Raw genomic sequence first — 24115 nt, 5'->3', positions numbered from 1 at the left:
GGCGGGGCGCGGCGGGGGGGGGGGGAGCGGCGCGCGCGGCCCGTCCCGTGGTGCCCCGCGGCCAAGATGGCGGACCGGCGGCGGCAGCGCGCCTCGCAGGACAGCGAGGACAGCGACGGCTCGGCGGCCTCCGACAGCGCCGCGTCCGCGCCGGGCTCCCCGCGCTCCCCGCGCTCCCGCTCGGCCTCCGGGTCGCGGTCGCGTTCCCGCTCCCGGTCCGGCTCACCGCGGCCGCCGCACCGCGCCGCGGGGGCCTTGGGAGCCGGGCCGCGGGGTCGCGGGGCCGAGAGCGCCGGTGGGGCCGGGGGGAAGAGCGCGGCCGAGTCGGAGTGTGTGAGTGAGGGGTGGGCGCGGCGGGACCCCGGGAGGGAGAGGTGCGACCTTGGGGACACTGGGAGCGATGGGGGCGGCTCTGGGGTCTGATTTCGGGGCCCCCGGGGAAGGAGGGATCTGGGGAGACCGGGAGGGGGGTTTGGTGTGGGGGGGGAAGGTTGGGAACTTGGGGACACTGGGGACGGATTGGGAGGGCTGGGGAACGGAGGAGGGCTCTGGTGAATGGGGCGCGGGGGCGTGGGGGAGGTCGGGGACACTGGGGACCCTCGGGAGGGGGCTGGAGGGGGGGATCCTACGTCTTGGGGTCCCGTGGGGGGGCTAATTTGGGGTCCTTGGGGACAGGGGGACCCTCTTGAGGGAGGCAGGGGGCTGGGGGATTGCTCTGGTGTCTGGGGGGTCCCGTGAGGGAGGTCAGGGGTCTTAGAGCTGGGGGAGGCTGGTACTGGGGCCTGGGAGCGTGGGGGACAAGAGGAGGCTGGAGAGCTGCGGGAGCAGCAGGCTGGGGAATTGGGGGTACTGGGGGAATTGGGCCTGAACTCCTCTGTGTGTTGGGGGGAGCAGGGCGGGGGAGGGCTCTGTGGCCCCCCAGGACCAGGCAGGGGCTTTGCTCTGTCCCCCTGTGCCCCAGGGTTTGTTCCCTGTTCCCCATCTGCCTGCCTGAGCTCCCATTCCTGGGGTCCTGTCCCCGTTCCTGGGGTCCCATCCCCACCCCTGGGGTCCCCGCAGTGGGGGGCAGGTGGGTGGGGGCTGCTGTTCCCCCCCTCATCAGGCAGTTCTGCTCTGGCAGTTCACATCCAGGTGCAGTTCCCTCCTGTTTTGGATTCCAGGGCTGGTTATTTCCAGCTCTCCCTGACTCCCGTGGTTGTTTTGGTGTTCGGATTTATCTCGTGCCTTGGCTGGTTGTTTGTGCTCTGAGGTTGTTTTTCCTGCACAGTGGGGTCAGTCTGTTCATGTATCATGGAATCATGGAATGATTTAGGTTGGGAGGGACCTTAAAGCCCATCCAGTCTCACCCCCTGCCATGGGCAGGGACACCTTCCACTGTCCCAGGTTGCTCCAAGCCCCGTCCAACCTGGCCTTGGACACTTCCAGGGCTGGGCAGCCCCACCTTCTCTGGGCAACAGTTTTACTGAACACTTTTCCTGCTCTGAGCTGTTCCTTCATCCAGCGCCTTTCCTGAGTTGGATCCTGCATGGCATCTGTGCGTTATTCCCTGGTTTTGCCCTTTCCCTGGCTCTCCCTTGGCGAGAGAGGGATCCTGGCACTTCTGTCATTGCCACTGTGTTCCCTGGAGACCCCCAGCACTGACACAGGCTGTGCTTTGCTCTCAATATTCCCCCAGTATAGCTGCTCTGGAAGTGCACTGGGGCCCTGGAATTTGTTCCTTTGTGGTCGCTGGAGCTGAACTTCCAAGGGTGGATACGACAGGAGCAGGACCAGACCTTGCTGTGGTTGTGTCTGGGATCACGGGATGCTGGATATTAGGAAAAACAGATGCTGGGATGAAACAGTAGAAGCTAGAAAAGATACTAGGCTAGTAGATATTAGGAAAGTAGTTTATAATGAAAATTTCTTCATGGAAGAGATTGTAAAGCACTGGAATGAGCTGTCCAAGCAGTGGTGGAATCACCCTCCCTGGAAGTGTTCAAAAACCATGTGGATGTGGCACCTGGGGACATGGATTAGTGGTGACAAGGCAGTGCTGGGGTAATGGACTTGGTGATCTTAAGTGTCTTTCCCAGTCTGAACAGTTCCATGATTCCATGTTTCCACGCTGCAGGGACCTGGCTGCTGGTCTCCTCTTCCTCTAACTCCCCTCTCTCTCCTCTCTCCACAGGAAAGCGAGGATGGCATCGAAGGAGACGGTGAGTGATGACCTCTGGTTGTTGCAAGCATTGTTTGTGCGAAAAAAAAAAAAATATAAGTCAGATAAAATGCCTTTTCCAGCAATCCTGTGGTTTTGCCACCCCAAATATTCACTTGTAACATGGGGTGCAGAAATAGCACACCCCAAACTCACTCCTGCTCCCTTCTGGGCTGGTTGGGGTGTTGATCCGGGATGGTGCTCGCCTCCAGATTCCCTTTGGAAGGGATTTTGTGGCACTGGGAGAGGTGCCATGTCCAGCCCTGCCCTGATCCCAACATTTTCCCTCCCTGCAGCCGTGCTCTCAGACTATGAAAGCGCCGAGGACTCGGAGGTAAGCGACTGGTTCTCATGGAATTTCGGCACAACTCCCAGGCTGTGTCCTTGGATCTCTTCCACTTGAACCCTCTGTATCCCAAGGAAACAACCTCTCCCAGTGCCAGCCCCTGGGATACAGTCCCTGGCACTGGGACCAGTGCCCCTATGCTGCTGGGAGGGTGTAGGGCCAGTACGTGCCAGGGAAAACTCTCCTGGCTCCTCAGACACTGGGAACAGGATTTGCCATGGCCAAGAAGGGCGTGGGAGGAGTGTGGGATGCTCATTGGGTTTTAATTAGTTGAAATTAAAAAGCAAAGTGGTGGTTGGGAGCATCCCAGGAGCTTCCCTGTGTTCTGGAGGAGCAGCTGGAGGGGCGACGCATCCCAGGAGTTGGGGGTGCTGAGGGAATCCCACCCCACCAGTGCCTGGGGGCTGCGGGTTTCCCTGGATTTTCAGAACTCAAAGATTTCCAGGAAGTTTAGAGAAGTTCTGGTCTCTGAGGGTTATAGTGAAGGGTTTCTAGGGAAAATCCATCTCTTGTTTTGGGATCCTTCAGGGGTCCAGTGGTTAGGGAACACACAAACCACCAGGCAGAGGAAATCCAAGCTGTTAATTTGGGAGTTAATCTCAGTTTGGGAATTAAGCATTGCCATTAACGAGGAAGGAGCGCGGCAGCACAGGGAGGGAACGGGGCAGCTCCCGGAGCTCTTCCAGCCTGGAATCCTGCGTGGAGACTCCCGGTGGCAGCGAGGTTGTTGCATCACCACCCGTGCCAGGATGACTCTGTTCCTGTGCCTAAAAATAATGCCCGGCCTGGGCTTCCCCGGCGTAAACACCGGGAGCAGCCGATGTGGAAGGGCTGTGTTGAAAGAGGAAAATGGAGCAGGGTTTGGTTAATCACCCCGAGCTATTTTTAGTTCGGCTCCAGCCTCCGAAGGCTCCTGGAGGGTGAAACCAGGTCACGCTCCTGAGCAGAGTGAGTCAGCTGAGGAACTCCAGGGAATTTGGAAACGTGGCTCTGGCTGGATCCGGGCCCTCGGCGTGGAAGGAAGGGCCTGTGATCACCAGTCTCCCCAGTTTGCAGGAGCCCTTTTTGGAGTGATGGGATGCCAGGGCTTTGTGGAAGAGCTGATCCCAGCTCCATTCCAGAAAGCCTGTTGGATCCTCACTTTCCTGGAAGAGGTTGGGTTTATTTAGCCTTTGCTTTTTCTGTAAAAATGCTGGGATGGGAAGAATTCTAAGAGCTAATCCTCTGCTTTTGAAGAGTCAGGTCTAACAGCTGGAACAGGGATCTCATTCCAGATTTGGGGAGATTCTTGGGGGAATCTGTTGTGGCATCTAACTGCAGATTTGGGGATATTCCTGTGGAACCTGTTGCTGGGTCTAACTCCAGATTTGGGAGAAATCCTGGGGGATCTGTTGCTGGATCTAACTCCAGATTTGGGGAGATACCTGGGAGGTCTGTTTCTAACGGAGCACATTTGAGTCACTGGGTGTCTGCCAGGCGGAGGAGGAGGATTACAGCGAGGAAGAAAGCTCCAAGGTGGACTTGAAGCAGGACAGCACCGACTCCTGCGAGTCAGCAGCCAGAGCAGAGAAGGGCAGTGAGAAGCTGGATGCCAAGGGAGCGGTGACGGGCGAGCGGCAGAGCGGGGACGGGCAGGTGGGTGTCCCGCGGGGACGGGCTGGGGGCTGGCAGCAGGACTGCTGCAGTGGTGAGAGCTCGCTGGTTCTGACAGGAGAGCACGGAGCCTGTGGAGAAAAAAGTTGGGAAGAAGGTCCCCAAGCACCTGGACGACGATGAGGATCGGAAGAACCCCGCGTACATCCCGCGCAAGGGGCTCTTCTTCGAGCACGACCTGCGAGGGCAGACGCAGGAGGAGGAGGTCAGGTATGTGTCCCCCAGGGGCTCTGGGAGAGGGAGGCTGTTCCAGGCCAGCTTCCAGGCCAACCTCTGGCAGCACAGCTCCTCGTTTCAGTGGGATGCACTGGGAAGGTCCATGCTTCCGTTACCTGCTCTGTGTCCTTCCAGGGCACTTCAGGTTTTTGTTTTGAACAAGAGATGCAAATAAGCTCCCAAAAAAAAGCCTCGTGCCAGGGAGCAGTGACCCTTCCTGCTGCTGGGCAGGAGGAGCGGGGGGAAGGAGGAATGCTGCCTCCTGTGCATTCCCTGCCCCAGGAATGCTCGGTCTCTGTGTGTGGGACTGCTCGAAGCTGCCACATCTCAGCTGTACATCCTTACTCCTCCCTGTGTCCCTGCTCCAGGCCCAAGGGCCGTCAGCGGAAGCTGTGGAAGGACGAGGGGCGCTGGGAACACGACAAATTCCGGGAGGACGAGCAGGCCCCCAAGACCAGGCAGGAGCTGATTGCTCTGTACGGATACGACATCCGCTCAGCCCACAACCCTGACGACATCAAGCCCAGGAGGATGCGCAAACCACGGTGAGCCCCAGAGTCACACCAGGCCCTGGATTGTCCCGTGAGAGGATGGGTCTAGAGCCCCAAAGAGGGGAAGCCCTGTTGTATGGGAGAGAGTTAATTCTCGGAGGCATTTTGCTGCCCTCAGTCCATTCTGTCTTCCTGTGCCTGTATTTGCATTGTCAGTGATCCATGAGCACTTCCAGTGTTTATTTTGTCTGTTTTCACTCCCCTGGGATCACCTGTGATCACCTTGGCACTGTGGTTTATGGTTTAAACCAAAGTGCTGTGTGGATTTAAAAAGCCATCACTTATTCCTGGGATTTCTAGATGTGCATCCCAGAGAGGGGCACAGCAATTCCTCCCACCCAGGGGTTTCTTTGCAGTTAATCGTGCTGGTTTTCTCCCCCAGGTTTGGGAGTCCCCCCCAGCGAGACCCCAACTGGTCCAGCGAGAGGCCCCCGAAGCCCCCGAGGCACCAGGGAGCCAAGAGCCCCTCGGCCCCCCCACGGCCCTTCACCAGCCGCAGCTCTGGCAGCACTGGCAGGATGCCCCCCACCAGGAACTACCCCAGGATGGGGGGCTACAAGGAGACCCGTCCAGGCTACCGGGCTTCGGAAGCAGGTGTCCCGCACAGAAACGGGGAACAAGCCAAGCAGGAGAGCGGCTACCGCGGGAAGTGGGCGGAGCAGAGCCCGCCGAGGGACATGTCCCCCGAGCTGGAGGTGCCACATATCCATGGCAGCCCCGGGAAGGAGGAGGGGGCTCTGGAAAACCAAGCCGTGGCTGCTGATGCTGCGCAGCCGCCACCAGACAGACCAGTTGAGAAGAAATCCTATTCCCGGGCAAGAAGGACCAGAGTGAAGGCTGGGGACGCGGGGAAGCTGTCGGAGGAAGCGCCCGCTTCCGAGGGGCTGGCTCCTGTCATTCCAAAACCCACACCTGCAGAGACCTCCCCCCCACCAGCCAAGAGCAACTGGGAGTCGCCAGTGGAATCCAGTGTGGATGGACTCGAGCAGGAGATGACCCAGATGAACCTGACGGAGCAGAACTGGACCCCGGGGCAGTCCCAGTTCATCCCACCACGGGAGATGAGGGGTAAGTGGGAGCAGCCTCCTGGTTTTCCAGCAGCCCGGTGCCATCCTGCTCCATGCAGCTGGTTAGAGCTGAGCTGTCTCTGCCCGAGCCCAGTCCCAGGGTGGGTGGTTCCTGCTGAGGAAGTGCAATGGGGACAAAACCACAGAGAAAAAAGGGGAAATTAAACATTCCAGCAGGCGAATGGAGTTAGGTCTGGGAAGGACAGAAGGGGAGATCCTTTCTCTCTCCTTGTGGTGTGAATCACAGCAAGACTGACTCATGCCACAGGAGAGCAGGAGATAAGGATCAATAACTGGATGTCCTGCTGGAGCAGGAGGGAACTTTTCCCTGTTTATCAGCTCATTTCCTGGAACTGGGGCTTGGTTGCCACCAGCTGAGGCCTGGCTGGGATTGGCAAATCTCTTTGTGCCTGGGAGGAGGAAGGGACTTGGGGCAGAGTTACCTTGCTGCCAGCTGAGGACAGTTCCAGTTGCGTATCCATGGAGAGGTCATCCAGGTATAATTATCCCTGTGCAGAATTAGAGTGTTCTGGAGAGGGCTAGAGTGCTTCCCGAGGGGAATAAAACTGGATCAAGGAGAAGGAAGTGACTTGCTGCTTTCATAAGCGTCTGTGGGGTTGAGGTCGTGGAACCAGAAGTCATTTTGTACTGGTGGGACTGGGAAGTCTGTGTGTGAACAGACCCTTGGACAGGATGGAAATGTGGTAGTGGGATGAGAGTTCAGAAGAGCTCAGATTGTGTATTTTTGGGTGGTTTTATGCTTTAAAATGAAGTGTCTTCACAAATTTCCCTTGGGACAGCTCTAGGCTGTGTCACATTCTGCCCGTGACTCTGCTGTCCCTTGTTTGTCCCTAGTGGATGAGGGAGGAGTTAATTCTGGGAAGCATTTGGCTCCCATCAGTCCATTCTGTATCCCTGTGCCTGCATTTGCACTGTAAGTGATCTGTGAGCACTTCCAGTTATTTATTTAGTCCATTTTCACTCCCCTGGGATCACCTGTGGTCACCTTGGCACCGTGGTTTAAACCATGGTTTTAAAAGCCGTCACTTCACTGTTTGGTTCCAAAGGTTCCCTTTTGATAGAGGCATTTACACCCTGCAGAGGGTTTAAACTGCACCTTCAGATCCCACATGGATCCTTGATCCACCTGGAAGAGATCCATGTCTCAGCACACACGGAGCTTAAACCAGGACGTGGATTTATTTTTTAAGCAGGATTTAGAAGGTGCTGAGCACCGCGGGTGAGCGTGCAGAGACAAAACAGCCTGTAATTTGTCCCAAAATATTTAGAATTACCATAAGGATGATGAAGTCCAAAGGTTCCATGTCATGGGAGAGAGAGCTGAGCCACAGCAACATCCCTGGGCGAGGCAGCTCTGGCCTGGGACCGAGCACAAACCACAATAATAACCAGTCTGTTCCTTCCTCAGGTATTCCCAACCATATGCACGTGGGAACTGGGCCACCACCACAGTTCAACCGGATGGAGGAGATGGTAACGTGTGATCCCGGAGACGGGCTCTAATTGCTTGGGGTTGGGGTAATTAGAGGCTGCCTGACACCTCAGCCTTTCCCCTTTGGGGCTGTTTGGGGGTGACCCAGGGGAGGTTTGGGTGGGGGGTGTGGTGTGGGTGCCTCCCAGCCCCCCCTGACGCCGGGACTCTTGCAGGCAGTGCCGGGGGGCCGTGTCAAGCGTTACTCCTCACAGCGCCAGAGACCCCCCGTGCCAGAGCCCGCGCCCCCCATGCACATCAGCATCATGGAAGGGCACTACTATGACCCACGTGAGTGTTTCCCCCCTGCTCCTGAGTCTCCATGGGTGCTCAGAGCTGGGCAGCTGGAGCAGGAATCCCCCCTCCCTCTTTTTAGTGTTGGGAAGATCAGGGTGGGCTTTGTCCTTTCTTTCCTTTGTTGTAGTGTCACTGTGGCCCCTCATACGGTGACTAAAAGGCTGCTGGGAGCCTCCCTGGTTGTGTTTAAACCGTGGAATTATCCTCAGTGTTATCCCCTCCCTGTGCCAGGGCTCTTAGGACACCCCAATTCTTCCCGAGAGCTGGGATTTGAAATGAACTTTAAATCAGGTCTTTGACCTTTGAGAGCGGGGAGAGTCACAGAGTGGGGCTGAGGATGGATTAGAAATTCCCTCCAGCATTTAAAGTGTTAGAGAAAAAATTCCCTGAGTATTTTCTTGCTTTCCTAAGGGAGTAGGAGGCTTTTCTGTTGGGATCACATGGCAGCTGTGAGCCTGGGAGCCTGCGTGTGCCGTGGGAGCTGGCTGGGAGCCCTCGGGGCTACTGGGCTGTGTGTCCTGCTGCAGGGGGATGAAATTCTGTGGAGCTTTTCCTCACAGGCTGTCATGTGTTGCAGTACAATTCCAGGGACCAATCTACACCCACGGGGAGAACCCGGCCCCGCTGCCACCCCAAGGGATGATCGTGCAGCCGGAGATGCACCTCCCTCATCCAGGTGAGGAGCCAGCAGGACACCCCTCAACCCAGGGGACAGGGAACTCTGGTTTCCCACAGCCTCTGTCACTGGGGGAATCCATTTTTCCTAGTTTAACAACATGGAAGAGACCTGTTCCCTACTGCAGCGAGGCTGAATCAGTGTCAGTTTTAAGGAAAGAAAAAAATAGGTGTTTCTGGAGCTTCCAGTCAGTGCAGGGTGGGGGAATTTGAACCTTTGGCAGCTCTCAGCTGGATCTCTGCAGGTCCCTGTTGGGCCCCTCTGGGCTGAGCCGCTCCCTTCCGTGGGCACTGGGCTGGTTCCTCACTCCCTGTTCTGCAGCTCAGGGAAAAGCAGAACTAGAAGCTGTTGAACTGGCACATCCTCTGCTTGCTACCAAAACTGTTTCCTGAAGTGGATTTGTGATGGGGTCATGTCCTATCCCAGTGAATCAGGACCTGGAATTGGGGAAGGGGCCGTGCCCCGTGTCCCTCCCCAGCGTGGGGCTGCAGGGGAGCCTTGGAGCAGAGCGTGCTTCTCCCTGCTGCCAGCCCGGCCCTCCATGGGACACGGTGGCTTCTCCAGTGACATCCCTCTCCTTCCCATCACCTCCAGGTTTACACCCCCACCAGACACCCCCCGCCATGGCAAACCCCGGCCTGTACCCCCCGCCGGTGTCCATGCCCCCGGGCCAGCCCCCGCCGCAGCAGCTGCTCACTCCGACCTACTTCTCCGCCCCTGGAGTGATGAATTTTGGGAATCCTGGCTACCCCTACCCCCCCGGAGCTCTGCCCCCTCCGCCTCCTCCGCATCTCTATCCCAACACACAGGTAAGCCGGGTGTGCCGCGGCTCCTTCCCAAGCAGGAGGGACCCTGTGGAGTGTGGGGTGTGTTCTCCGAGGTTTTCCTGGGAGAGGATGTGGAGCAGGTGGGCTGCTCCGTGAGGGGGAGGCTGCTGCCATCCTGGAAAGGATTGCTCCCTGCATGTGGGGTCTAGAAATCCTGTACTGGGGGATCTAAAATCGAGGCGTTCCCCTACGGAACAGGAGACAGCCCACCAGAAACTTGGGAACAGGCACAGCCCCTCCAGGTCCCTGCTGAGCCAAGGACACCTTGGGAATGGCTTTGGAAGTCGGTTCTGTTTGGGATGGAGGCTGGGAACTGGATGGTGTGAACATGGGGCTGGATTTTCTTGCTCTGTGACCCAACTCCACATCTAAGGTTGCTGCCGAGCAGCGAGGAGGCAGATTGGATCGTGTCCGTGAGGAGACAGATCAGAGCAGATCCCTGAGGAGGCGGATTGGATCGGATCCCTGTGAGGGTCAGACCAGATCAGATCCCTGTGAGGAGACAGATCAGATCAGATTCTCCAGGAGGCAGGGCAGACCATATCCTTGCAAAGGCAGATCAGAGCAGACTAGATGTGTGTGAGGAGGCAGATGAGCCCAGCCCAGCCCAGATCCCCGTCCCGGAGCAGGGCTGACACACCGTGGCAGGACAGAGAGCTGCACGATCCCTGAGCTCCAGACACTCCCTGCCCTTCCTGCTGCTCCGGGTGATCCCCACTCTGGGGGCAGATCCTGACCCCTGGGCCACGGGGCTGGGCGTGCCAGGGAGCTGTGTCCCTGTGGAAAAGCTGTTGGGAAGCACAGGCATTCCGTGGCATTGGGGAACTGCAGGATGAGGGAATCCCCTCTGCCATGGGCAGCGTCCCGTCTCTGCCCACCCTACCAGCGGGACCCCAGCAAGGGGTGGGGGTACACGAGGGGCCTCAGGAGCTGATCTCTGGGGGGCACAGCACAGGTTAGCCCCCTCCCCGTGCCAGCTCACCCTTGGTGCTGGCTGGGGGCAGCTGTCAAGCCTGGCAGGGGCCGTGTGGTGTCTCCCAGTCCCCCCAGCCCAGAGCTCTGACCCCGCTGCTCCCGCAGGCGCAGTCCCAGGTGTATGGGGGGGTCACCTACTACAACACTGTCCAGCAGCAGGTGCAGCCCAAGCCTTCCCCACCCCGCCGGACGTCCCAGCCCGTGACCATCAAACCACCCCCTCCGGAGGTACCGTCCCCTCTCTTGGGTCTGTGTGTGTGTGTTGGTACCACTGGCGTGTGTGAGGCTGCAGTTCCCTCTCCCATCCCGAAAAACTAACCTTGTTCTGAGGAAATCTTAAACCTGTTTTCGTCTTTGACCTGTCCCAAACCTCAGCTTCTCTTTGCAGGTGGTAAGCAGGGCTCCAGTTAATTTGAGTTACTTAAATCTTTAAAACTAAAACCACGTAAAAAGTAAGTCTGAAGTTGACTTTTTTTTTTTTTTTTAAATTATTTGCTCAGGGTAGAAAAAAGAACAATTTAGAGAGGGGAAAACCCAGCCCTAAGCTAGGAGGCAGGAATTCTCTGGAAGAGTAAATGTTGAGACCTTATTAGCAGATAATTCAGGCAGCAGAATTAAAGGTTTTTCAGGGATGAGAATGCTTCCCTGCACTGGGAATGGTCTCCCTGCTCCAGTGCTGTGAGCTGTGCGTGTGTGAGCGTGCTGGAGTGCCACGTGTGTGTTTTTGGTTTCCCTTTCCATACCTTCCTCACATATGGAAGCCGAGCAAGCCCAGACCCGGGCAGGCATGTTCTGGTGGGTTCTCATACACGGGGAGGGCTGGGAAGCAGATTGTCTGATGGAGGGGCCCTGAGAAAGCCCTTGTGAAAAATCTGGAACCACAAGGAGAGGTTGGCACGGAGAGCTGGTTGTGCCCAGAGGGGTTGGGGGGGGAGGTTGGCACCCAGATGGGGGGGGTTTGCTGGCAGGACCCAGCCATAGCACTGAGCCTCCCATGCCAGGGTTTGGGGTGGTCCTGAACCTCTGCTGCTCTTCCCCCTCCCAGGACAGCAAAGGTGAAAAATCAAAGGAGAGGAGCAACACGTAGGGATGTGGCCACGGGAATCCCAGCACCAGACTCGGCACCTCGGCGAGGAGGAAGCTGCTCCTTGGAATGGCTCCTTCCCTGCGCGGAGGTGAGGCAGCGGGATGAGACACCTGCACCTGCTCGGGGCCAGGCACTTCCCCCGTGGTCTGAGCGGTGCCTTCCCGAAATCCATCCCACTGCTGCCCACCCCCCTCCTCCCCCGCGCTGGGGCCGCCGAAGAACCAGCCCCCGAGTCGGTCCTTGGCCACACGTTCTCCCAACTTCTCCCCGTTACTAAACGTTCCCCGCTCCCTCCCCAGATGTCAAACTCCGCTGGCTTGATCGTGGTCTGTTTTTATTTAAGGAATGAAGCAGCTCCTTCATTAAAGCTGATTTGTTTCTTTTGGGTATTTCGTATTTATTTGTCTGGGTAAGCAGCAGTGACATCCCCTGACCCCCCCTGACACAGTTCGTTCTTCATTTCAATTCTCTTTTCAATTACCAAATTGATTTCTGCCACTCTGGGAGCAGCAGAAGGGCAGGAGAGCCATGGGAGGCTGTTGGGAATGCACTGCCTGGACAGGAACCACTTAATTTAGGAGCTGCTCCTAATTCTTTTCCCAGCAAGCCGTTGGTAACTGGTGTTGGTCTGTGAGTGTGAGCTCTCAGGTGGGATTCCATGGGGTGACCCCCCATCCCTGCTGCCACCTGCCCTCTCGGCAGCGACGGGGAGGTTTGTGGGTGCCCAGCACCCCGACGCTGCCCGAGCAGCCCAGCCAGCACCCAAACCAGCTCGGCAGGGCCGGGTTTGCTCCCAGCGCTTGGGAGTTGCTGCTGGGGCTGTGGAGGGTGTTGGAACCTGCCCCGACGCTCCGGGCTGGGCTCTGGCCCCGCGAGGAAGCGCCGCAGCCCCGCGCCTGTTCCCGCCTCGGTTCCCTCCCCCACGGCAGCCTTGTGTCCCCGTTCAGATTCCCGATCCCGTGGGGTGACTGTGCCAAGCCGATCCCGGCTGGCTCACCTGTGCCGCGGCCCCGTCCCCCTGTGCCTCCCGCGTCCCGCCGGCCCCACGGCTCCAGCTCCGGCTTGGCCGCGTCCTCGCAGCCGTTTGCAAATTGCATTAGGAAACTTGGCAGGGCCGGCTGCCCCTTCCTGCCCATTCCTGCCGATTCCTGCTGCTCTCCCAGGCACGTGCCGGGACGCCGTGGGGACGCGCCAGCTGCCGGCGCAGGCTCCGGGTGAGGGGAACGTCACCGAGCGAGCGGCGTCTCGGCCGCCCCGTCCCCGTCTGTGGCCAGGACAGGGGCCTGGCGCCCACCTGCCCACCCTCCAGGTGGATCCCTCATCCATGCCCTGCTCTCCAGCAGAAATTCCTTCTTTGTTTGGTGTTTGTGATTCCGTGACCTTTTCCGTGTCTCGTTTCAGCCACTGAAGCCACATCCCCAGAGCAGAACTCCCTCATGTTTTGTGTGTCACCGTGTCTCTGCCTTAAGGCTGACATGTGTCACTGACATATGGTCACACAAGCGAAATCCTGGACCTTACAGTCTGTGCTGGGCTTTTGTGTTATTTGGATTCCCATCCCATCGGATGCACATCCCTGTCAGCATTGTAGGAAGCAGGCCTGTCTCATGTCTCCCTCCTGGGGCTGAGACCTGCAAGGACAGAGTCCATCTGAGCTTCCCTGGCAGGATTGTTGTCCCCTCTGCAGCATCCCAAGAGTTGCTCCCTCCTTCCCAGGAGCTGCTCTGTCCCTGGGAGCCACACTCCTCTTCCCGGGAGCCGCTCTACCCTTCCCAGGAGCTCCTGATGGGACGGGAATTGCGGCTCCGCTGTTCCTGGCACCAGCCGCCCCCACGTCCCCGGGAGCAGCTGCCACCTGTCTCAGAGCCCCCTCCTCTCCCGGGGCTGGGGGCTGCAGTGAGCCCCCTCCTCTCCCCCAGCCTCACTGGCTGCCGGGGAAGGACCAACTGGAGTGTTGGTAGTGCGGGAGCTGCCGCCCGCGCGTTTCTGTGCTGTGCTGTCCCCGCCTCGGCTGCCTCCGCCTCCGCCGGCCCCCTGCCCGCCTGCCCACACCAAACAGGGGGTGGGGGGCGTGTATCCCGCTCCTGTGCCCACCCGGATCCTATGGAGGGAGTGCTGTGGTGGGCTCTCCTGTGCCCACCCTGATCCTATGGAGGGAGCGCTGTGGTGGGCTCTGCCCTCCTGCAATGGGATGGACAGGGGGAGTGATGCTGGAAGGCAGAGGGCGGCTTTGAGGGCAGGGGGGACCCCAACTCCTCCCATTGCATCCCACCCCGTTCTCCTCTCTTCCCTGCAGCTCTCTCCAGCTCCTGCCCTCACTGTCAGCAGCAGGGTGGGGGTGCTCAGCTCCTACCCTGGCTGCTGGCAGTGGGGTGGGGGGCCCAGAGGCCATCTGACAGTGGGGTGGGGGTCCCAGAGCAGAGGCATCACCTTCCTGCCCCTGCTGCCATGCTGCCTTATCCCTCCCCAGTCCCCCTGCCTCCGTTCCCTGTCCTGGCAGAGGTCTCAGGGGTCAAGGGCCCGTCTCTCCCTTTGTAGGGGGGGTCTCCCCTTCCCCAAACATGCAGCTCCCCTCTGCCAGCGCTGCAGCCGGGAAGTGGGTTAAGGCACTGGCTCGGGGAGGGATTTTTCCCGGGGTGTAATTTTTCCCTCCTACACACGGTCTGTTTTGAGCAGTGCCTGGAGGCTTCGCACCCCCGGCTCCGGGCGGGGGAACGCGGCGGCTGCCAACCGAGGGAAGCGCCCGCTCCAGATCCCAGCTCGTTAGGAGAAATAACAGCAAATTAATTAAGCCAATAGTTCTCTCTATGCCAGCAGTGCCCCCGTCCCTGCCGAGCCAGGGAGAGGGGCTGGGACAGGCCGGATCTGGGGCACCTTTCCCAGGAGGATCATCGCCCTTGGCATGGCACAGTGCTCTGGGTCCCTCCTGCCCGTGTGGCCCAGTGCAGCCCCGCTGCCAGTGGCGAGCAGGGTCTCTCTGAGCCTCAGTTTCCCCTCCTGCTGTCACGAGAAGCCCCTCTCCATGTGGCTGCAGCCCAGGCAGAAGCACCACTTGCACCCAGGGCTGGGAGCCCTTGTCTCGACGCCCTGGGTAGAGGGGATGGAGGAGCTCAGCAGGGTGGGATGGTTTGGGGGTGTTGGGTGGGGTCTGGGGGCGTCTGAGGGACAGAGGAGGGACATGCAGTGCTGCGCTGTGCCGTGCTGGGCTCTGCCATCCCATCCCGACAGGGCCTGGAGCAGCCCTGGAGGGGAGTGAGGACTTGTTTTGCCGCTCTCCGGCAGCCGCATGGATGGAGTTGCCAGGCAACTGCCGGGTGGAGGAGAAGCGGGAACAAAGCGGGAGCTGCCGGGACCCCATCCCTTCATCCCTCCCTGAATCCCCCAGGGAGCAGGGCCCAGCAAAGGCCATGGAGTCACACGTTGCTTCCCCCGGGCCACTGCCACTGTCCCATCCCGGGGCTGCTGCAGGGCCACGGGATTGCAGAGGATGGACCTGGAGGGGAGGACTGGGGGGGGCGCAGGGTCTGTCCCCCTGTTGCTGCGTCCCCTTGCTCTGCCCAGAGGGTGCGAGGTGAGCCAGGGGGCACGGGCAGGATGGGTGCTCAGCACCCCGCGGGTGGGGAGCACGAGGCTCAGCCTCGGGCTGGCGCCCATCCTGCCCTGCCCTGACACCTTCCCCGGCACCTGCCCTGGCACGCTGGAGCCCGTTCCAGCCTGGCAGGCAGCAGGGGGGAGCTGGCAGCCGGCCCGACCTGCCCGCCCTGCCCGCGGGGCAACCCAGCCCCAGGGGTGCCAGGGTGGGGGGTCCCGCACCCACCCCCGGCCCTTTCCCACGGCGCGGTGGGAGCAGAGAGCTGGGCTGGGGGGGCCGGGGGAGGGTCACCCCACATCTGGGGACGTGCTCCCCATGCAGGGGGACAGTCCTCTGTGCCCCTGGGCTGCCATGGGGGGCTGTGGGTGTGCGGGGGGTGTGAGGCAGCGCGTGGCAGGGGGGTCGCAGTGTGTGACAGCGGGGGGGGACAGGCTGTGGGTTCTGTGTCCCCCCAGGCTGTACGGTTGGGGGGTGCGCGTGGTCGTGCCCCGGGGACGCGGGTGGAGATCCGGGGGGGGGATGCTGGTGTGTGTAACGCATCACCTGTGCGGCGCTGCGGGCAAGGCAGGGGGTGACCATGTCCGGGGGCGAGCCGGTGCCACCACAGCCCCGGGCGCGGGCTCGGTGCCGAGCGCGGTGGTGCGGGAAGGGGGCGGGCAGGTGCCGTTGGCGGGGCCGGGGGCGGCGGCGGTGCGGGGAAAGGGGCGGGCAGGTGCCGGGGGCGGCGGCGGCGGAGCCGTACCGGGGCGGGGCTGCGCTGGCGGCGGGGCCGCGGCGGGGCCGGTGCGGGGCGGGCGCAGCGTGCAGCCGGTGCGGGGCGGGCGGGGAGCGGCGCCGGGGCCCGAGCGGAGCCGAGCGGAGCCGCCGCCGCCGCCGATGGGCCCCTGAGCCGCCGCCGCCGCCGCCGCGCCCGGGCGGCCATGAAGCCGCTGGAGAAGTTGCTGAAGAAGCCGGGCTCGCACCTGCCCGCCCGCCCCGCCGCCCCCCCGGGGCAGGTACCGGGGCCGGGGTCGCTGCCGGCGCCGCGGCGGCAGAGCCTGTCGCGCCCGGCCGCCTCCCCCGAGGAGCCGCCGGGGCCGGCGGGGCCGGTACCGGGGGGCGAGGGCCGCTGGCTGGAGCTGCGGCCGCCCGAGGCGCCGCTCCGCTCCCCCGAGGAGCCGTCACCGGGCGGCGACCGCGATCGGGACCGGGACCGGGAGCGGGAGCCGCCGAGCCCGGAGCCGCCGCCCGCCGCCCGCTGCTGCTGCGGCTGCGGCTGCGCCCCCACCGCGCCCGCGCCCCCCGAGCGGCTCCTGACCGCGCTCCTCGACCGGCTGCCGGCGGCTGAGCACGGGAAGGGCTGCGGGGCAGGTACGGGGCTGCGGGACCCCCGGGGAGGGGCTGCGGGATCCCCGGGAGGGGCTGCGGGGGTGCCCGGGGCGGGCAGCGCGGGGAGCGCGGGGCGATGCGGCGGCGCGGGGGGAGATCGGGGGCGGCCGCTGCCTGCGGGGGGGATGCGCTGGTGGATGACGGGGTGGGAGACACCGGGATGGGGGAGCCCCGTGCCCGGTACGCGGTTTCCGGTGGGGTGGGTGGCCTCGCGCGGGGCGCAGCGGTGCCCGGTTGAGGTGACAAGGTCAGGGCCGGGTCCCCGCCGGGGCAAGGTGCCCGTGGCAGCGGGGTGGGCAGGAGCTCCCGGCGTGGGCAGGGGTCCCCCAGGGCAGCACACTGCGTCGGAAAGGCTGGCAGGGGAATGGGGATGCTCGGTGGTGGCAGCAGCCCAGTGAGGACTGGAGGTGGCCGGGCACCGGGAGCCACTGCAGCATCCACCTCCCGGTTGGATGGTCCGTAACATCCTCCTGGTGCTAAAATTAGTCGCGACGGGAGCTGCAGTGGGAGGGTCGGTTGGACGCCCCTTCCCTCTGGCACAGGCCTCCCAGTACTGTCCCACGGTGGCTCCCCGTGCCCAGGTGCCGGAGCTGGGTGGGAGCCAGGCTGGGTGCAGGTGGGTGGGAGCATTCCCATGCCATGGGCATTCCTGCTCCGGCCAGTCTCGCTTGGCTGGTGGGACTGGGAGGTGTTGAGGAACCCCCCTTGGCGACCCCCAGCCACCACCAGCCCCCTGCTCCAGTGATGCCAGGGTTGGGCACAGACAGAAGGAGCCCTCAGGTAGGAGCGAGCTGGGACTGGCAGTGCCAGGCCCTGCCTGCACTGACACGCTGCCAGGCCTGGCAGTGCCCAGGCTGGCCTGGAGCAGGGCAGGCAGGAGCCAGCGTGGGGGTCCCAGTGTGGGAAAGTCTCCCAGTGGCGCTGGGGTACGGCCTGGGTGCTGCAGAGGGATGGGGAAACTGAAGCAAGGCTGGAGGGGGAGCTGCAGCCTGGGGGGGTGGGGGGAGCGTTTGACTCCTGCCCCCAGGCAGAGCACGAGAGGGGGCTGTGCCCAGGGCAGGGGGGCTGGGGGCCATGTACCTGTACCCCCCACTCTGCCAGTGCCTCTGCCTGTCTCTGTGCCCTAGAGCACCATGTCCTGCTTTTGGCAGCAGCTGATGCCCCGTGGGTGCTGTGCCCGGCATGGGGGTGCCAGGGGACCCTCTGCCCTGGCTCAGCACAGATCCACGAATAGGTTAATAGTCTGATAGTCTGAGGGGACACTCTGTACAGCCCCTCGGGGCTGTCCCTGTGGGACAGAGCCCTTGGAAAGGCTCTGGGGTCCCACTACAGTGTCCCCGGGGCATGTGGGCACAGCCCCTGCTTGGGGCCGAGGGTTGTTCTGGTGCCGGGGAGGGAGTGGTGCCTCGTCCAAAGGTCCCGGTGGTGGCTGGTGCTGGCGCCAGTGCCAGCCCTCGGCTCACCTGGCCATGCCAAAACACCTTCCCAGGGTGGTGCCACTGGTGCTGGCCCAGAGAGCCCGGCTGTGGCACCGGCCCGCTGTGCCCCGAGCTCCTGCCTCAGTTTCCCCCTCCGTGTCCCGCCGTGCCCGCGGCTCTCACGGGGCTCCCGGGTGTGCCGGGGCGTCGCGGCCCCGGTGCCGCCCTGCCGGCGCCTCTGCCCCCGCACCGGCTCTGCCGGGCCCGGCTGCCCCGGGGCTGGGACGGGCCCTGAGTCAGCGCCGGCGCGGGGGGTGGTTCGCGTGGGGCTCGGCCTCTCCCGGTGTCACCCCGGAATTAGCATCGCTCCCGTCACCCTCCCGCCCCGCTGGGCACGGGGGGTGTCGGGGGGGCTGTGCAGGGTGGGGTGCTCACACCTGTCCCCCAAATCTCCCCCAGAGTCACTGCTGGACGACATCGTTCTCACCCACTCGCTGTTCCTGCCCACCGAGCGCTTCCTGCAGCAGCTGCACCAGCAATATCCTGGGGGGCAACGGGGGGGCACGAGGGGGTGACAGGGAGGGGGCCAATGTTGGGCACGAGGGTGCAGTGAGGAGGGGTCTGAGGCTGGGCATGAGGAGGGGATCGGGGTGCAATGAGGGTGGGCACAAGGGTGTCATGAAAGGGACATGAGGGGGTGACCAGGTGGGCACCAGGGTGGGCAAGAAAGTGCCATGAGGGTGGCACAGGGGTGGGCATGAGAGTGGGCATGGGGATTGCGAGGAGGAGGAGGACATGGGGAGGGCAGCAGGGTGCTACGAGGGGCTCACAGGAGCAGCAAGGAGGGAATTGGGGTGCCCATGTGGGTGGGCACATGGGGAGGCTGTGAAGGTGGGCATGTGGGTCCATGAGAGTGGGCTACAGGTTTGGGTGCAAGGTGGGCAGGGTGGTGCCCCCAGGGTGGGCACAACGGCCCTCACTGGGGTCCCTGGGTGCAGAGGGTGTTGGGGAGCGGCCAGGGGGGTCCCTCCGTGCCGTGGCACCTCCTTGACAGTGCCACCTTCGTGCTGGCAGCGGGCAGCCCCCCGCGCTGGGAGGAGGGGGCCGGGCTGCAGCGCAAGCGGGCGGTGCTGGCCGTGCTCCTGCACTTCCTCGAGACATACAAGGGGCTGCTCCAGGAGGAGGAGAGCGCCGGGAAGGTCATCAAGGTGGGGGTCCCCTTCCCGTGTCTCCCCCCGCAGTCCCCCAGAGCCCACCACTCTGACCCCTCTTGCCCCCCCCAGGAGCTCTACTTGCTCATCATGAAGGACACGTCCCTCTACCATGACCTGGAGGACGAGATCCTCAAGCTGCACCAGCTCGTGGAGACGGTGGAGCTCAAGTGAGAGGGGGGAAAAGGGGGTCCAGGGGAAGGGGAGGGGATCCTGGGGGACTCTGTGGGTCAGGGTGTCCCCAGGAAGGAGAAGGATTTCTGGTCCTTGGGGACACACAGGTGCTGGGGGGTCATTAGCTCATTAGCAGCCCACCCTGGTGCCCTCCTGACTGCCCTCCCCATGCCCAGCCCCAGACCCCTCCCCATGGCACCTGTGTGCCCACCCCCTGCCCCCTTCACTGCACCCCCAGTGCCCTCCTCACGCCCAACCTCCTTGTCCCGAGCAAGGCCCTGGGTGGGGGCTGTCAGGGCACCCAGCACACCTCAGGGTGCAGCCCCAGGGGCGCCAGGGCCTCGCCTGACGCCTGCCCTGTGCCCCCCCAGGGTGGCCGACGAGACCCCCCCCCCGAACAAGCAGGTGAAGCCGCTGTTCCGGCACTTCCGCCGCATCGACTCGTGCCTGCAGACCCGGGTGGCATTTCGGGGCTCTGACGAGAGTGAGTGACCAGGGCGGGGGCCTGGGGTCCCCTCTCTGTGCCCCGCTGCCCCTGCCTGCCCCGTGCCTCCAGTTTCCCGGTGGGCAGTGCCCGGGGCGGGGCGGGGGGTGCCCTGTGCTGACCCCCTCGCCCCTCCCCAGTTTTCTGCCGCGTGTACCTGCCCGACCACTCCTACGTGACCATCCGCAGCCGCCTCTCGGCCTCGGTGCAGGACATCCTGGCCTCGGTCACCGAGAAGCTCCAGTACTCGGAGGAGCAGAGCACCCGCGAGGACGCCCTGATCCTCGTCACCATGGCCTCGTCCGGAGGTGCCCGAGGGGCTGGGGGAGGGCTGTGGGCAGGGCTGGGGGGTCCCACAGGTGCTGACCCCCCTCCTGTGCCCCATGGCAGAGAAAGCGGTGCTGCAGCCCAGCGAGGAGTGTGTGTTCACCACCCTGGGCATCAACAGCCACCTCTTCGCCTGCACCAGGGACACCTTCGACTCCCTGGTGAGCTCTGCGGTGGGGACACCCTGATGGGGACCCCCAAGAGAGAACCCCCTGCCAGGGACATCCCCCCCCTCACCTGCCCAGCCCTGGTGCCACAATCACTCCCTGTGCAGAAAGGGGGGACCCCTGTGCTCCACCCCATTTCCCCACCCCATTTCTCTGTCCCATGTTCCCATGTTCCCACCCCATTTCCTCCCTCCATTTCCCTGTCCCATGTCCCCACCCCATTTCCCTGTCCCATATATCTATCCCATTTTCCCACCCTGTGGCCCAGCACCCCCTGAGTGTCCCCATAACCTCGTGTCCCCCCCCCTCAGGTGCCGCTGCCCGAGGAGATCCAGGTGGTCCCGGGGGACACGGAGATCCACCGTGTGGAGCCCGAGGACGTGGCCAACCACCTCACTGCCTTCCACTGGGAGCTCTTCCGCTGCATCCACGAGGTCTGGGGGGCCACGGGGGGGGGCTCAGCGTGTGGACACTGCTGTGTGTGTGCGTGGGGCTCTGATGCCACGCGTGTAACTCCCCCCCCCGCCCCTCCCTGCAGCTGGAATTCGTGGATTACGTGTTCCACGGGGAGCGGGGCCGGCGGGAGACGGCGAACCTGGAGCTGCTGCTGCAGCGCTGCAGTGAGGTGCAGCACTGGGTGGGCACGGAGCTGCTGCTCTGCGAGGGGCTGGGCAAGCGCGCCCACCTGCTCAAGAAGCTCATCAAGATCGCTGCCATGTGAGTGGGGGGCCAGGGTGGGGGGCTCCCGGGGGTGCCCAGCCCACCCCTCACGCTCTCTTCCCCCCTGCCACAGCTGCAAACAGAACCAGGACATGCTCTCCTTCTACGCCATCGTCATCGGCCTCAACAACGCCGCCGTCAGCCGCCTGCGCCTCACCTGGGAGGTGAGGGGATGGGGGGCCCTCACCCCCCCCAGTGCTCCCTGACCCCCCCTGGTGCTCCTAGACCCCCACAGATGCTCCCAGACCTTCCTGGGCCTTCCTGGACCCCCCAAGTGCTCCCTGACTCTTTCCTCAGTGCTCCCAGAACCCCCCAGAAGCTCTCACCTCCCCTGCCCAGTGTTCCCAGACTCCCTCTGGTTGCTCCCAAAACCCCTCTGGATGCTCACTGACACTCCCTAGTGCTCCCAGACATCCCCAGGTGCTCCCAGAACCCCCTGGATGTTCCCAGATCCACCCTGGGTGCTCCCAGACCCCTCTTTGTGTGTTCCCAGAACCCCCCAGGAGTTCTCACCCCCCAATCCAGTGCTCCCAGGACTCCTCTGGGTGCTCCCACACCTTCCCAAACTTTCCTGGGCCTTCCTGGACCCCCCCAGGTGCTCCCAGACCCTTTCCTGGGTGCTCATGGCCTGCCACTGGCTGCTCCTGGACCCCTCCTGGGTTCTCCCAGACCCCCTCTGGGGTGTTCCTGGACCTCCCAGGTGCTCCCTGACCCCGTGGATCCTCATGTCCCCCCCTCAATTTGTCTTCCAGAAGCTCCCAGGGAAATTCAAGAACCTGTTTCGGAAGTTTGAGAACCTCACGGTGAGAAACGTCGGGGCCCCGTGGGGGTTGGAGGGTCCCCAGAACCCCCCCCAGGGTACTTGGGGAACTGGTGGGCAGGGAACTTTCCTGGGGTGTCCAAGGAACTTTCCTGGGGTGTCCAGGGGTGTTCTTACCACCACCCCCACTACCAGCCCCGTGCCCACAGCCACCAGCATGGGGGGAGATCCAGGGAACCCCCAGGGAGCCCCCCAAACCCTGACCCCCCCCCTCCTTCTTGTCCCCCCAGGATCCCTGCAGGAACCACAAGACCTACCGGGAGGTGCTGGCCAAGATGAAGCCCCCCCTGATCCCCTTTGTGCCGCTCATCCTCAAAGGTGAGGAAGGGGCTCCCCGTGTCCCACAGGGGGGCAGGGTCCTGCTGAGACCCCACGGGACCCCCCCTAACCCCCCTTCACCCCCAGATCTGACCTTCCTGCACGAAGGCAGCAAGACCCTCCTGGACGGGCTGGTCAACGTGGAGAAACTGGTGGGTGCTTGGGGGGGGTGATGTGGCTGAGAGACCCCCCCAGGGTGAGGGCAGGGCAGGGGTGAGCTCCCTGAGGGGCTGGGGGTCCCCTGCCTGTGTGTGGGGGGTGAGGGTTCAGCATCCCCAGGGTGCAGAGCAGGACCCCCGGGGTGGGGTCCCTGATGGTGGGGGGTTGTGCAGGAGGTTCTGGGGGGGTCAGTGGTCCTGGGGGGGGTCAGTGGTCCCTGGAGGGGGTCAGTGGTCCCTGGGGGGGCCGGGGCTGACTCTGGGGGTCTCTCTCTGCCCAGCACTGCATTGCTGAGAAAGTGAGAACCGTGAGGAAGTACCGGAGCCGCCCCCTCTGTGAGTGGGGGGCACATGGGGGTCCGGGGGGGGGAAGGAGGGTGTCCCACACAGCCCTGAACCCTCAGTGCTGCCCCTGAGGGACAGGGGTATGGCTGCACCCCCATCTGCATCCTCACACCCCATTATCCATGTCCTGCACCCCTTCACCCCTGTATCCCTTCATCCCCACCCCTCTATCCCTTCATCCCCACCCCTCTATCCCTTTATCCCTGTCCCCACATCTACGTTCCCATGTTTCTGTTACTGTGTCATCCCTTCATCCCCATCCCTATCTCTGCATCCTCATCCCATCCATCCCCACATCCCCATTCCCACATCCTTGTCCTGGAATCTTTTCATCCCCACTCCCCCATCCCTCCGTCCCCATCCCTGCCTTCCCCCCTCCCCATCCCCATTCCCGCACGGCCATCCCTGTATTGTTTTATCCCCGTCCCCTACACTCACACGTTGCCATCCCTGAATTCCCAGCATCCTTCCATCCCTGTCCCTCCATCCCCATTCCCACACTGACATCCCCATTTTCTTTCATCCCCATCCCCTTCATCCCTTTATCCCCGTTCCCAAATTGCCACCTTGCATCTTTTCACCCCCGTCCCTCCAACCCCTGCATCCCCATCGCTGTTCCCACCCCATTCCCATTCCCGTTCTTGTTCCCGTTCCCAGGCCTGGAGCTGGAGGCGTCCCCGGCCCAGCTGCAAACCAAGGCCTACGTGCGGCAGCTGCGTGTCATCGACAACCAGAACCTGCTCTTCGAGCTCTCCTACAAACTGGAGCCCGGCAGCCAGTGAGGGGGGGCCCACTGGGGACCCCCAAACCCTGAGGACCCCCCAGGCCCCGGGACCTCCCACTCCGGGGGGCCCGGTGCCCCCCAGCACTGACGCACTTTGCCCAGCCCCGACAGCGGGTGCTGCCCCCACCCTCGGGGGGGTGGGTGGGTTTGGGGACCCCCGGCACATACCCCCCCCTCCCCGGTGCCCCCCTTCCCTGGTGGGGGGCACAGGGACCTACAGGGGGGCCCCTCGCCCCCCTATTTTTGTATGTGCCCCCCGCCCCCCCCAGACGTGTATATTTTGTACTGAGCGCTGTCCGGAATTGTACATTTATTTTTTAAGAAAAAGGAGGAAAAAAAGGAAAAAAAAAACAAACAGCAAAAAAACCCCAACAAAACAGGCCGGGGGGGTGGGGAGCCCCAATAAACGTCTGTCCCGGCGCCCGACTCTGATGTCATGCGAGGGACTGAATTCGTGCTGGGGAGTGACGTCACAGCATATTGCCGGGTGACGTCACAGTTCCGGAACTGACAAGACGACTCGACCTTCCCAAGATGGGGGCGGCGCGGGAGCTCTCGATGACCTTACCAATATGGCGGCGTCCAGCATCGCCCACTGACCTTCTGAACATGGCGGCCACCAGGGTGCCGTGTGCCCTTCTCAATATGGCGGAGCTGGCGGCGTAGCCGCGCTCAGTCGCCGCATCTCGGTCCTGCAGCGGCGGCTTGGCACGGAGCGGGAAATCCCTTCTCGGTGCCTCCGCTCTCCCTCCGGTCACTGGCACGCGGCGGCACCGGACGCTCCACTGCAGCCTTGACCTTCCCAAGATGGCGGCCCCTCCGCCCAAGACCTCCCGACCTCCCCA

General features: G+C 62.8%; 2 protein-coding genes across 9 annotated transcripts; both read left to right on the top strand.

Annotated features, from left to right (window-relative positions):
- The first annotated feature begins 51 nt into the window (after window positions 1-51).
- Window positions 52-11773, top strand: CASC3 (CASC3 exon junction complex subunit). 8 transcript variants are annotated; one of them, XR_010425226.1, is made up of 15 exons: window positions 52-333; window positions 2171-2198; window positions 2494-2531; window positions 4020-4178; window positions 4255-4406; window positions 4781-4957; window positions 5346-6031; window positions 7460-7524; window positions 7699-7813; window positions 8397-8495; window positions 9090-9304; window positions 9696-9816; window positions 10403-10525; window positions 10673-10749; window positions 11343-11773. XR_010425226.1 is itself a non-coding variant. In XM_064636342.1 (15 exons), exons 1-14 carry the CDS (start codon window positions 67-69, stop codon window positions 10706-10708), a joined length of 2241 nt encoding a protein of 746 aa, XP_064492412.1. In that variant the 5' UTR covers window positions 52-66; the 3' UTR covers window positions 10709-10749; window positions 11343-11773. The 8 variants fall into 8 exon arrangements, 7 of the variants coding, with proteins under 7 accessions (XP_064492412.1, XP_064492411.1, XP_064492409.1 ...); XM_064636342.1 differs by having other exon boundaries at window positions 9696-9789; window positions 10686-10749; XM_064636341.1 differs by having other exon boundaries at window positions 9696-9795; window positions 10686-10749.
- A 4039-nt stretch (window positions 11774-15812) lies between these two features.
- Window positions 15813-23696, top strand: RAPGEFL1 (Rap guanine nucleotide exchange factor like 1). The gene is made up of 15 exons (XM_064636348.1): window positions 15813-16326; window positions 18222-18300; window positions 18823-18970; window positions 19046-19143; window positions 19519-19631; window positions 19772-19939; window positions 20022-20119; window positions 20437-20559; window positions 20664-20842; window positions 20919-21009; window positions 21598-21648; window positions 21896-21983; window positions 22071-22135; window positions 22423-22477; window positions 23144-23696. Exons 1-15 carry the CDS (start codon window positions 15897-15899, stop codon window positions 23266-23268), a joined length of 1911 nt encoding a protein of 636 aa, XP_064492418.1. The 5' UTR covers window positions 15813-15896; the 3' UTR covers window positions 23269-23696.
- The last annotated feature ends 419 nt before the right edge of the window (window positions 23697-24115 follow it).

This window comes from Pseudopipra pipra, chromosome 26 (assembly GCF_036250125.1).
Source record: "Pseudopipra pipra isolate bDixPip1 chromosome 26, bDixPip1.hap1, whole genome shotgun sequence".
NCBI lineage: Eukaryota > Metazoa > Chordata > Aves > Passeriformes > Pipridae > Pseudopipra > Pseudopipra pipra.
The sequence above is the reverse complement of the archived record's forward strand: the minus strand, read 5'-3'. Positions and strand labels throughout refer to the sequence as shown.